At 43.1% G+C, this 14,538-nt stretch overlaps 1 protein-coding gene across 2 annotated transcripts in view; it reads right to left on the reverse strand.

Annotated features, from left to right (window-relative positions):
* The window catches only part of MTRES1 (mitochondrial transcription rescue factor 1), a 295,464-nt gene that overhangs the window by 34,689 nt on the left and 246,237 nt on the right, over nucleotides 1–14,538 (reverse strand). For both annotated transcript variants that reach the window (XM_044065487.1, XM_044065495.1), the window contains exon 3: nucleotides 8,666–8,738. In XM_044065487.1, coding sequence (XP_043921422.1) covers nucleotides 8,666–8,738 — 73 coding nt within the window. The remainder of the gene's footprint in view (nucleotides 1–8,665; nucleotides 8,739–14,538) is intronic.

A 14,538-nucleotide genomic window follows, 5' to 3' on the forward strand; every position in this document is an offset into this window, starting at 1 on the left:
TAAGCAAACTTTACAATAAAAGGAGGAGACTTATACAAAAAAAGGCCAAATCTCAAGTAGAAAAATCATCCCTGATCAGCATTAGTAAGAAATTGAGGGCCCTCATCAAGTCAACTAAAGCTAATTTTGAAAAGAAAGTAGCCAAGGATGCCAAGGATAACCATAAGGCCATCTATGGCTACGTCAAAAACCTTAATGGCAATGCTCAGGTCTGTTCTGAGCTAGTACAAAATGGAACAAAATACACTGACCCTTCTGACATTGCCAACATCTTGGCTGACAGGTTCAGTGCAAATTTCTCCCCCTCCCCTCACCACCTACAGGGCCTATTACCATTCCAGGGGATTGTGCAAGTCCAATTATTACTGATATGTTGGTTAACAAGGCTCTATCTAAAGCTAAAAACATTGCCTCCATGGGACCAGATGGTGTCCCAGGCTGTGTCATACGTGAGCTCCAAAAGGAATTAACCCCGCATCTTAATACCCTGTTCAGTCTCAGCCTCTCCACAGGATATGTGCCCATAGAATGGTGCACGGCAACGGTGGTCCTGCTACACAAGGGTGGGGCCACAACTGACCCTGGGAACTACCGACCAATAAGCCTGACCAGTCTGATCTGTAAGGCTATGGAGCGAATCATTATGGAACTCATAAATGGAGAGATTGGGAACCTCCAGTCGCTGGACTCCACACAGTTCGGCTTCGTCAAGGGCAGATCATGCCTCCTGTACCTGGTGGATTTCTTTGAGACAGTTACTCAGGCTATAGATAAGGGAAAGGAGGTACACACTGCTTACCTTGACCTTGCTAAAGCATCTGACACCATTCCCCATTCAGGTATTATTGATAAGCTCACCAGCCTGGGCATAAACCCTTACGTCACAAGATGGATCGCAAACTGGCTCTCAGACAGATCCCATAAAGTAAGAGTAGCTGGATCCATGTCCGAATCCAGACCAGTAACGAGTGGTGTGCCTCAGGGCTCTGTCCTGGGGCCCCTCCTGTTTGGCATATACTTCTCAGAAGTACAGGCAAGCATGGAAGGGCTGTGGCTGACTAAGTTTGCGGACGACTGCAAATTGGGTGCTATAATAGAGTCTCCGGCTGACATGGAGATCCTCCAGAAGGGCCTAAATAAGACTGATGCATGGTGTCAAAGCCATGGTCTAAAGCTAAATGCAAAAAATGCATAGTAATCCCCTTTGGAAAAAACAGAGTACCCACAAACTATAACATAGGAGGTAATCCCCTGAAATCTGAAGAAGAAATAAGGGATCTAGGGACCCAAGTAGATAGTCAGCTTTCCTTTGATAACCATGTTGTCAAAGTGGTTAGAAAATCCTATGTGACCCATCTGATCACAAAAGGGTTCACATCAAGATCTAAGGATGTAATGGTGCCCCTTCTACTCTTCCCTCATCAGACCCATTATTGAGTACAATGCACCAATTGGAATGTACCTGGCTAGACATCTCCAGCAGCTGGAGAGACCACAGAGGTACCTAACCAAGAGGATTACTGGCCTCAAACAGTTGCCCTATGCAGCACGATTGAAAAAGCTAAGACTGCTCTCTGTTGCATACCGCTTTCTCAGAGGTGATCTCTGTCTAACGTACAGAGCCATGTCCATCCCAGAATTGTTGAACATGCTCCATCTTAGCAAAACCAAATCGACTCGAGCTACACGCTCTAGGGATATAAACCTCAACACAACAATTAATAGAACATGCTGGAGAGACAGATTCCCTTCGCAGAGACTTCCCTTACTATGGAACAGGGTCCCGATCTACATAAGACAGAGCCCCTCACTATCACTCTTCAAGAGGAACCTTGATGAGTGGATAGATAAAGTTCACACCGGGGATCACACCAACAGCACTACTAGATAGGGGCCAAGGGTACTAGCTGCTAGTACAAGGGTCTAGGGAACTACTAAAGGGGCGGTGAATACCGCACAAAGTGGCTGGGCTAATATATGCCTTCGGGCAGATAGCCCAGTACCAACCTATGAACCTATAAATATGACTCTGTCATTGTCCATGCTGGTGTGAACGACCTGAGACGTATCTCCCTGGACTACATGAAAAGAGACATAGAAGAGCTCTCCGATCTTGTAGCCCAGGCAGATATGACCCTAGCCGTGAGTAGCATTCTGCCATCACCCAGAATGACACCACAGTACAAGGACAAAATGATTGACTTCAACAATTGGCTAAGCTTCTGGAATCATTCTAAAGGGATCCAGTATCCGTTTGCCTGGGATGACAAGGTCGACAGACCATGATGCTTTGCCAGAGATGGCCAGCACCTGTCACGCCTGGGATTCTGGATACTGGCTAAGGTTCTTGCCACCCCTATAGTGCCTTTTTTAGGCAAGGTTCAAATGACAAATTCACCACCGTAACAGGAACAGGCAAGCAAAAACTGAGGGTGATGCTACTCAATGCTAGAAGTATAAATCTCAAAATGCACTCACGCGAGGCACTCCTTAAAATGGAGAACTATTGATATCTGTTCAGTGACTGAGACCTGGTTCAAGGCTCCAGAGAGCACCCCTGCACTACCAGGCTATAACTCATACCACACTTTTCGGCCATGTAACATGGACAGGAACACCAAAGACAGAGGTGTGTCCATATTCATTAAGGATATCCACACCTCCAGGCTAGTTGCTCAGCATAATGCATCCGAGGTTATCCAAGTGCAACTAACTCTGGGTAAAACTGCAATCCAAATTGTAGCTTGCTACAGATCCCCCACCATGCCCCAGGATTTCCACTCCTCTTTTCTTGATGTACTGGAAAATATTAGGGTTCAACCAAACACCCTAATAATGGGCGATTTCAACTACCCCACCATTAACTGGGAAAACTACTCATGTACCAACTCCTTCGCACAACACTTCCTGGAATTCATAAACTCCAATGCCCTAGATCAACTCATCCACACCCCCACCAGGGGCAACAATATCTTAGATCTAGTCATTACCAACATGAGTGACCGGTGTTCCACACCTGAAGTCAACGCCTCATTGGTCCGATCCGACCATAAGCTAATCACCCTAGATATCCACATCCTGCCCCCACACCCCATTAAGGAAACCATGGTAAAAAATTTCTCCAAAGACAACTTCATGCTTCTTAAGACAGAAGTGGCGAACTTCGTGACACCCATGCAGATGGACAATACAGTTACGACTACTTATTCCTACACAATTGCACTCTATAAGCACTTACACAAGTGCATGGATCGTGCTATCCCAAACAGAACCAAGATGCTATCCTCCAAAAAAAGGAAGCCAATCTGGTGGTCCCCTGCCATAAATAAACTGTACAACAGAAGGAAGAAACTGTTGCAAAAGAGAGTAAAATCCCATGAGTGGAAGAGCTCCCTGGTCAGCCTCAGTAAAAAGCTGCAATCCCTGATAAAATCCTCCAAAGCTAGTTACAAAAACAAAATCGCCACTGATTCTAAAGGCAGCCATAAAGCATTCTATAGCTATGTCAAGAATCTCAACAGCAACACTCAGATCTGCTCTAAGTTACAGCACAATGGCACTAAATATACAGACCCAACTGATATTGCCAACATCCTGGCAGATAGGTTCAATGCTAACTTTACCCCTCTCTCACCCCCTAAAGGGCCCATCTCTATACCGGAAGAATGCAAAGTTCCTGTAATCAGGGCTGCACAGGTAAAACCACACTCTCCAAAGCCAAGAACACAGCATCCATGGGACCAGACAACATCCCAGGCTGCATTCTACACAACAAACTGGCACCCCACCTAAGTACCATGTTCAATCAAAGCCTCACCTCAGGCTTTGTGCCCGCTGAATGGCACACAGCGACGGTTATCTCACTCCACAAGTGGGGAGCCACCACGGACCCTGGAAAGTACCGCCTCATTAGCCTGATGAGCCTGGACTGCAAGGCCATGGAATGTATCATCATGGAACTTATAAACAAAGACATTGGTAGTCTCCAAACTCTGGACCTCACCCAGTTTGGGTTTGTAAAAGGCAGATCATGTCTCCTAAACCTGATAGACTTGTTTGAAGGAGTCACCAAAGCTGTAGACGAGGGTAAGGTGGTTCACACAGCCTATCTAGATCTTGCCAAGGCTTTCGACACCATCCCCCACTCTGGAATTATAGATAAACTCAGTAAACTAGGTATAAATCCCTATGTCACAAGATGGGTTGCCAACTGACTCACTGACAGAATCCACACTGTGAAAGTAGCAGACTCCAAATCCAACTTCAGACCAGTGACAAGTGGAGTACCACAGGGTTCAGTCCTGGGTCCTCTCCTGTTTGGTATCTACTTTTCTGAAGTAAAGGCTAACACAGAAGGTCTTTGGCTAACGAAGTTTGCAGATGACTGCAAACTAGGAGCCATAATCAAAAATCCTAACGATGTGCACATCTTACTAAAGGGCCTCACTGAGACAGATGCCTGGTGTCAAAGCCATGGCCTCAAGCTCAATGCCAAAAAGTGCATTGTCATCCCCTTTGGTAAAAACTCTGTACCCATGAACTACAACATAGGCAGTAGTATACTTAAAACTCGCCACAGTAGTCTCTCCTTTGATAACCACATCACCACAGTAGTCAGGAAATCCTTCTACGTGGCACACCTCATCACAAAAGGTTTCTCATCCAGAAAAAAAGAGGTCATTGTTCCCCTCTACTCATCACTCATTAGACCCATTATAGAGTACAACGCCCTTTTTGGTATGTACCTTACAAGACATCTACAACAACTGGAAAGACCGCAGAAATACCTCACAAAGAGGATTATTGGCCTCAAACAGATGCCCTACGCAGACCGTCTCAAAAAACTCCAACTTTACTCAGTCGCATATCACCTACTCAGAGGTGATCTCTGCCTAACTTACAAAACTATGTCAAACCCAGAGCTGTTGGACATGCTTCACTTAAAGAAATCCCAATCCCTCCGAACTACACGCTCTAGGGACCTAAACCTTGTCACCACAATAAACAGAACATGCCGGAGAGATAGATTCCTGTCCCAGAGACTTCCCACACTCTGGAAAAAAACTACCTATCTATATCAAACAAAGCTCGTCATTAGCAGTCTTCAAGAAAATTTTTGATGATTGGATGGGAAATAGGAAATTCACCCCGGGGATCACTTCTGTGGCTCTGCTCAACAGTGGCACAGGAAAATAATTTTCTTGGGTGGCAAAAGCCAAGGTACCTTTTTGGCTGGGCTTGTATAGGCCCTAGGGCCGATAGCCTAGTACCTACCTATAAACCTATGAAAGACATTTTGCAGAGTGCACCAAAACCAAAGGTGATGCTAGCTCTGCTTACTCCAAAACTACTGGCAATGAAGAACCTGGAATTTAATCCCCAACCCCAGAAAGAATATTGCCCCCACTCTCCTGCTGTAATAAATTTGTTTTTATTACAGGTCCAGGTAGTAGGGTCCTGTCAAATGAGATGCATGTGAAATTGGGCTCAGTGTTTCCAGCACATTCAGCTAGGTGGAGCTAGTCAGTCATTTTGACAGGCAGCCAATCGTGTGGCAGCCATCCTAGCCAAACCATCCACAGTGCTACATGCAAGGTGCATGGTTTGGTTACACACTTTCCCAAGGTTTAACAGCTGGAACTGCAATTTGGTTTTCAAATTGGTTTGGCAATCCTTCCACAGTGTGAGTAGCTCCATCAGTTAACTCCCTGAGGAGCCTCAACATCTATGCCACATAGCTCATTATACTCATGGAAAAAAATGGAGGATGAAATCATGTGCATCCCTTGTTTGGCCATCTCATGCAACTCTTTATTAGGGGATGGACAGCTTTGGCTAGAGGTTCAAGGACCTTCTTAAAAACAGCCAAACCAGACACTGAGTCTACCAGATGGTTCTGTGATTGGCTAAGACAGTCCTTGGGAAGACATAAGATTTTATCTGGCCATCTCAGGGGTAGATGCCATCAAGTCATAGTTATTCCACTTACTTAAACTGACCAGATGAATCATTTCATTGGCCAGTGGAACCACCCAAGAGGACAACATAGAAGACTAGGGACCTAGACAGAAAGCACCTTGGACCCATTTAGATTTTGCCCACATGAACTCCAATAGCTTCCCACTCTTGGGATCATCAAGCAGAAGGGTGAAAGAGTTGGATTCCTGGTCATCATCCAAGTCTGGAGTGTGGGGACTCATCAGGACAGGCTAATTACTTCCTCTTGCATTTTGTTTTACCTGAAGACCTCAGGGGGAGCTAAGGTGATGGAAGACTGAGATAAGGACACACTCACTGAATCTTGTTGAGACCCTGGTTTCTCTGTCCTGGCCTGAAGGGGGTGTAAAATGGTAGCATGGGCCACAGCTTGAATCACTGCTAGGGGTGACTCAAAAAGGGAAGCCTGCATTGTCTGGGTTGGGAACAGCAACATCCTCAAACCTGGCACGGACAAATGACCCAAAGGAATTAATGCTAGATGACCCTGGACCAGAGATCAAAGTCAAGATGGTTGACCCCTACCTTAAGGCCAATGTATCAGTACTGACCCTTGAGGTTGAGACAACCATAAACAGCCTGGCTGAGGTTAGTGGCCTTGACATCAACCACTGGAAGACTGATGATGTTGATGAATAGAATGGATGGTACTGAAGAAGGCCTCTGCAGACAGACTTCCAACATCAGCTGAAAACTGTCCCTGAAGGAGCCGTGGTCCGATACATTAATGCCAAAGGTAAGGCTGACATCACACCCATCAAGGTAAAGGATACTGACAGACTGGGACACAAATGCTGATAATGGGTTGTCCCAATGGCCTTGATGGCATCAGGAGTCAAAATAACCGGAGTGAGGAAGTGTTACAAGATAGACTGGAAAACACGGGCAGATAAGGTTGTGAAGACTGGTCGAGATGGGTGAAAACTGCCAGCCTAGCCAGATAGAATTGTGCAGATAATTTTATCTTTTGTAAATGTGAAATGTTGAATTTAAAACAATGTGGCAACATTGCCATCTGCTGTAAAGAAAGCTAAGTCAAGCATTTCTTGTTGGTCCTTTGAAATTAAAATTATTTCATCACTGCCTTTGATGTTTTACAAGTCTGCTCCAGTCCGGCTAGATGAAGGCTTCCTGACTATTGTTTGAAGACTAAAGTTAATGACCAGAATTTACATGTGGAATGTCCTTTATTGCTCTAAGTGTAAAAGAATGTAAATGCAGTTTGTGTGGCCTGGGAACCAGGAAGGTGTAAAAGATGATGTAATGTTTAGCAGAACTGCAGTTTCAATTTAAACAGTGAGAACCAGAGATTATTAAGCATTTTGATCTTGGATATTCAACTCGGCACTGCCTTATGCTCTCTTTATGTAAGTAGTATGTTAGAACTGTGTTTTCTCCTAGAAGTAGCCAGGAATTATAAAGATTAGACTAAGTGTTTTTCTGTTATGTCAGAACTGTACTACTGAATTATTTTAAGTTTGTGTGATCTCTGAACTATTGAATAGCACTGTGGTGTAGTAGTATTGTCTTGCGTTTTTAGTATTTATTATTAAATATTTTTAAACCCTTTCCAACTGTGACTGGTTTATGTAGAGATAAGTTAAGCTCTAGAGTACATTGCATATTTAGAGAGTTTATTGTACAAAGCCACTCTAATAAGCCTTAAGACTGTTTAGTCACACTTAGCAATTGGATAATAATATTGCACAGTTATATAACTGGACACTCTTTTAAGGGCCTTTGGGTAGCTGATAATTATTAGCTGCTGGTGGCAGGAATTACTACTGTATAGTCTGAGTATATGGGCACAGCTGAAGAATCTGTCAGCCTTTCCCAGGAGTGTCTGTGAAGTTGTATAAATACTTATCTCAAAATGTGTGTATGTGCCAGCTACTTGGGTAGGGACACGAAACATTGGTTGGACAGAGAGGGTACTGGAGGTTAGCTTGCCAGCTAGGCTGAGATCTGGACCCTATAGCTGTGCCAGTGGGGAGTCTTACTGGGGACCTGGAGAGCAATGGAGCAACCAGCCCCAGACTGACTGTGATCTCTGTGTGCTCTTAAGGGAACTTGCACTTTACTGTGTGTGTATTTGTTATCCTTTCCTCTCATATGAGATGCCCTCTCTGGTGTTAGTGGTGAGGATTGAGGCTCCTTGATTGCTGGGCCAGGGCATGAGCGACACAAAGGTATTCAATAGAAAATGAGCTTAGTGGGTAGAAGACACCAGAGACCACATCTGCTATACACTAAAAATGTTTGCTACATCATTTTGTAGTCCAACTGAACTAGCTGAATGACACTGAAATTATAAATAACACTATGACAGCATACTATCTGCTGTTTGAGCCATTTCTTTTTTTTTAAAGTTTGCCTAAAATTTTCTTCACATATGCAACAAATGGTAATGAAGCTGTGCAGAATTATGTTTTAAAAAAAATCTTTGCCAAAATGCAGACATGAACAAGATTGCTATACATTTGATGGTTGCATTCAACTACATTTTTCCTGCATCTTTTCAAGTATGCATCATAATGGATACACATGAACATCATTTCTGCAATCAGCTACTGGATACAATTTTTACTTAATTTAATCAAATAATCTTTGGCCATAATTCCAACCATCAGAAGTAATGACTGTATTCCTTCTATGCTCAAATACTCACCTGTTTACTTTTTTTCAACAGCTTTTCTCCATTCAGTCTAAGTTTATTGTCATAAAATGCATCTTCTACTTTGCTATAAAAAAATCAGAGATGCATGGATTAGCAGATAATTTAAAAAGGAAAAACTACATATGAACTATATTCAAGATTTGCAGACAGTTGTCGTGGGCATATAATGGGATCTGTATAACAAAACTTGAAATGCAATCAAAAAAAACCATGCAAAATGTATTTTTTGACATTTGCTAAAATGCACCTGGATTTCTCAAAAAACTAGTAGTAGTACATAGGCCTAGATGCACAATTAACCTGTAAAATTTGCTACATTGTACACAGTTTGAACACACCTGGTGTATCTGTGCTGAATAGTAGGTTGTGTGTGCAGCAACAATGGTGTTTAATGATTTTGCATTAACTAAAGAACCCCCTACTCCCACAATTTATTTTAGCTATTGCCTCAAGTTGCACAGAGACAGTTTAGCAGGATTTCATTATCCCCCTCCTTGCTCTCTGAGCAGTACCACATGATACCCTTTTCAGTAACTTTACACCTGTTTTACACTGCTGGTACACTAGCTGCAAACAGGTTCCTGTACAATATTCAGAAAAAGAAAAAAAAAAAAGAAACAAATACAACAAACAAGGACTCTATGATCTATCCAATCTGCCTGTTCCACAGTTTACTACAAACATTACACTTCTTTTAAGTCTGCTTTACCTTCTTAAGACTACTTTGGGTTCTCCTATACCTGTACCATGCACAAATGTTTAAAACAATCCCCAACAACGTTATAATTTACATTTCCCCAGGTAACAACCTCCTTGCATCTACTACCTTTTCTATGAAGAAAAACATTCTGAAGTTATTCAACATTTCCTTTTCCAGTTTAACTTTAAGCTCCTTCATGCTCAAAAACTCTCTTGTCCAGATACTACTTTGTAAGATTTCATTTATTCCTTCAAAATATCTGAAAAATCATTCCATTTAGTAGCAGCTTTCAACTGCATGCACTTTTTTCACAAAACATTTTGTTCTGCCTTTGCACCATCGCTTGTTACCTTTATCCGAAACATTTCCACTTCAGTTTTGTCTGAATGCAGATGCAGCTTTCAGAGTTATGCAAACTATTCCTATGTAGACCACCTTGATTTCCACCACAGTGGCTCAGATCTCCCAATATTTTCCACTAGTACCATCTCCTTTGCTTCCTACTATCATTCCGATTCTTTTCCCACTGTTTTGGCACATTCTGGTTGCTTTAAGTCAGTCATTATGACTACTGTTATATTATGACAACTCTCATACTATTAGGTTCCTCTCCTACCCTTCCACTGGTTCTTGTGCTCGAGGTGCAGAATTTTTAATATTTTTCATATAAAGTACAAGGTGACATAATCAAGACAGTTCATGTACTGTTGCTCAGATGTTCTGCATTAATTCAGCTCAATGCAACTTTTAGTTTTATTGCCAATGAGGCAAATGTTTATGCAAACAAAAAAAAAAACTATGATTTTGGAAGGATGTGCTACAAAACAAAAAGTACAGTTTTGTACCTACCATAAATGTAGATGTTCGAGGATCCCATTGCTGCAGTCCTTACTATTGGGTAGTCCGCTATCCAGTCGGCCCGAATACCAGAGTATATGGCTGGTCAGGCGCGTGGGCGCTGGCGATCCAATGCGTCAGGGTACTAATCGCATGACCATATCCTCAGTCTTTTCTTGCCCCAGATGTCAGAAGACCCTAAAAAGACAAGGCCCAAAATACCTGCACCAAAATTATGTACAATATATACAAGAATATATACAAAAATATCAGCATGTAATCTCACCTACACAACCACCCCTAAACACAGAGGGAAGGAGGGAGAACATCTACATTTATGGTAGGTACAAAACTGTACTATGTTCTTCGTTCCCCATTGCTGCAGTCCTTACTATTGGGTAGAATCCCAAAGCAGAGGTAAGGGAGGCTGGCAAATCATAAAGAAGCAGGAGCTGACAACATGCCTTGCAAAACAGCTGTGGCAAAACCAGCCCTAGACTTAGAGTAGAGAGGAAGGTGATAATGCTTAGAGAAAGTATGCACTGAACTCCAAGTAGCTGCTTCCAAAATATCCTTAGTTGCCACCCTTAGAAATGCTGTTGAAGTGGCAGTAGCCCTAGTGGAATGAGGCCTAATCCCAGCTGGAATCTCCTTGCCATGATGGGAATAACAAAATGCAATGCAAAAGCCAATCCACCTAGAAATAGTTTGTTTTGACACAGGCTTGCCCTGCGAACTCAAAGCAAAAGAAACAAACAACTGCTGAGACTGCCTAAAATCCTTAGTCCTGCTTAAATAATAACGCAATTGCCTGTGTACATCTAAAGTGTGCAAAATCTTTTCCCCTTTATTTTGGGGTCTGCATAAAAGTAGGCAAATGAATAGTTTGGTTTAAAGCCACACTAGAAACCACCTTAGGCATAAAGGAAGGATTAATGATACCCTATCCTTATGGAAAATCAAAAGGGCTCTACTGCCATAAGGGCCTGCAACTCAGACACCCTTCTTGCAGAAGTAATAGCCAACAGAAAAGCAGTCTTCCATGACAAGTATTTCAATTCAGCAGTAGCCGCAGGCTCAAAAGTAAGTTTTTCCAACACAAAATTGAGATCCCAAGCAGGAGTAGGAGCTTCTTATATTCTTTGCCCCTCTAAGAAACTGCTTGAACAAAGGATGCGAAAACAATGGTGGGTCACAATCATAGTGAGCTGAAATTGCTGCAGCATGAATCTTAATGGAAGAGAAGGACAAACCCTTGTCCAATAACTCAGTAAGATATTGAAGAGCCACACTCAAATTAGGCTCAGAAATCTCCAAATTCTTTGCTGTACTCCAAAATAAAAATCTCTTCCATTTTACACTTTCCTTGTACTAGGTCTTCTAGCTTCCATAATCACATTTAAAACTTGTTGAGGAAGTTGAGACCTGCTGTGTTTCAACACAGAATATGCCAGGCTGTTAGATGAAGAGAGTGAAGCTTGACATTGAGCAGATGACCGTCCTTCTGAGATAACAGATGAGGAATCAGAGGTAAAGGCCATGGAGGCTTCTTTACCAGACTCCGTAGTAGTGGGTACCAGTGTTGCCGAGGCCAATCTGGAGCTATCAAAATCATCCTTGGCCTGTCTTGTCTGACCTTTAATAGTACCTTTGGAAGGAGAGGCAGAGGTGGAAAGGCATACACATGAAGGTTTTTCCAACTGAAAGACAGAGCATCCACTTTCCAAGCTGTGTGATGAAACCCCTTTGTGCAAAACTTTGGCAGCTGGTGGTTTAGTGGAGAAGCGAACAGATCTATGTCTGGAGTTCCCCATGACACTGTCAATTTCTGAAATACATGAAGATCCAGTTTCCACTCGTGGGGATCCATGATTTGTCTGCTCAACACATCTGCTAAGGAGTTCTGTGCTCGGCAGAAACCTTGCCTGAAGAGTTAGTTTCTCCCATAAAATCATTGCTTGCCTGCATAGAGGATAAGAATGTGTTCCCCTTGCTTGTTGATGTACCACATGACAGTTGTGCTGTCTGTTAGAATCAACACCTGCCCTGGAAGAAGTAACTCCTTGAAAGCCATTAATGCAAACTGGACTGCTAACATCTCCTTCATGTTGATATGTAGATGCTGTAGTCTGGCAGGCCACTTGTCTTGTATCCACTTTCCATTCAGATGAGCTCCCCAAGCAATGTCCGAGGCATCTGTCGTTAAAATCTGACTTGCCTCTGGCCGGGTCACAGAGAGTCCCTTGTTTAGGTGACATTCCTGAGCCCACCACAAAAATTCTTTTTGAAGGCAAGGTATTATTTGAATGACAGTGTCCAAATCCTGGCAGTGCTGTGTCCATACATTTTGAGATACCATTGTAGCTTCCTCATATGCAGTTTGGCATTGGGAAGCACCAGAATACAAGATGCCATGAACCCTAATGCTTGAAGGACTGTCCTTGCAGTCAGCACGGACTGATGAGATAGTTGATGGAAGTAAAGTGATAGACTCTTTTGTTTGTCCGGGGTTAAAAAGGCCATCTGGGCTGCTGTATTCAGTCTCACACCCAGAAAGCACATGTCTTGAGAGGGTACTAGACTGGACTTTATTTCGTTCACAGAATACCCTAGGCATCTTAGCACTGCTATAACATATATCAGATGCTGTAGAAGGTCTTCCTTTTCTTGAGCCAGAATCAGGCAGTCGTCCAAGTAAGGATAGATTTGAATTCCTTGCAGCCTGAAGTAAGCTATCACTGGAGCCAGAACCTTTGTGAATACTCTGGGCATGATAGATAAGCCAAAGGGCAATGCAGAGAACTGATAATGAGAATTTCCAGCTCGAAACCGCAGATACTTCCTGCAACTTAGCCTTATAGGCACATGAAGGTAAGCTTCCTTGAGATCTAAAGTTACCATCCAGTGATCTTTGCCCAGCAGAGGTAAAAGCTGTTGTAACGTCAACATCTTGAACTTGGGAATGTCCAGATAAGTGTTGAGGAGAGATAAATCCAAAATTGGTCTCCACGTGTTCCCCTTCTTTGGTACTAGGAACAGGCGAGAATAAAATCCTAGGCCCCTTTCTGATACAGGAACTGGCTGAATGGCCCCATCTGGAGTAACTGAGAAATTTGCTTGTGAGCCTCTTTTCTTTGTGGAGGAGGAACGTCTGGCATGCCTTTGAAAGGAGGCATTGTATGGAAATAAAACCTGTAACCGTGGTGAATGATATCCAACACCCATCTGTCTTGAGTAATTAAATCCCAATTTTCTTTGAAAAGACACAGTCTTCCTCCCAAAGGAGCTACCAGACGAGAATCTACTGGCAGCTGAAAAGGCAGGTCATTGGGTCTGTTTACGAAAGGACTGACCCCTGCCCTCACCAGAAATCTGAGCAGGTGAACTCCCTGTTCTAGGCCTAAAAGAACCTTGAGCTCTGCCCCTACCACGTCTAGACCTACCCCTAGACTGGGAATCATAAGCAGGATATGTCCAACCCTTAGCAGGCCAATTTCTACTAAACTTCGGTGGCTGAACCTGCAAAAAATCTTTAACAGTTTGCATAGACTTAGCTTTGTCTTCCATTTTCTTTAAAACTGCTTCCACAGGCGAACCAAACAACACATCAGACTGTAAAGGAGCATCCAAAATCCTTGTTTTAACATGCTCAGCTAAATTCTGATCCCTCAACCAGGCATGCCTGCGAAGAACAGAACTAGTGGCAGCCACCCTCGAGGAGGCCTGTACAGCATCAAAACCACATTGCAAAGAATGCTTACCTACTTGTTCAGACACATGAACTAAATCTAGCAACTCTTTACACTCAATACCTTCCGCTAAAGCATCTACCTTAGATTTCAATTGTGAAAGGAGATAATTTTGATATTTTAGCATGTGAAACTGACAATTCAACGCTCTCATGGCTAGAGTGGAAGAAGTATACACTTTCTTTCCCCACCTATCCAAAGCCCTTGCCTCTTTATCAGTGGGAACAGGATTTTTAACCACAGAGGCCTTAACACCTTTAGGCCCCTGAGAAACAGTTTCTGGGTCCGCCCTAGGACTCTTAAACAAATACTTATGAGCTTCGGGCACCCTATAGTACCTATCAGGTTTAACAGGAGCAGGTGGCAAAGAGTCAGGGTTCAGGGAAGCCTCTGCAAAAACATCTTCCACCACATTCAACACAGGAGGTATAGCTAAGGGCCTATGCTGGGGTAAAAATAAGAATTCCCTAAGCCTTTTCCTGGAATCAGAGTAATCTTGGCCTTCCCATTTAAAGTGTTCTCTCATGGAATGCAGAGTCTCTGAAAATGAGAAATCCTCAGGAGGAGAAGCTGTAGGA

The sequence above is a fragment of the Protopterus annectens genome, chromosome 1.part0 (assembly GCF_019279795.1).
Source record: "Protopterus annectens isolate FY-2018-M chromosome 1.part0, PAN1.0, whole genome shotgun sequence".
NCBI lineage: Eukaryota > Metazoa > Chordata > Ceratodontiformes > Protopteridae > Protopterus > Protopterus annectens.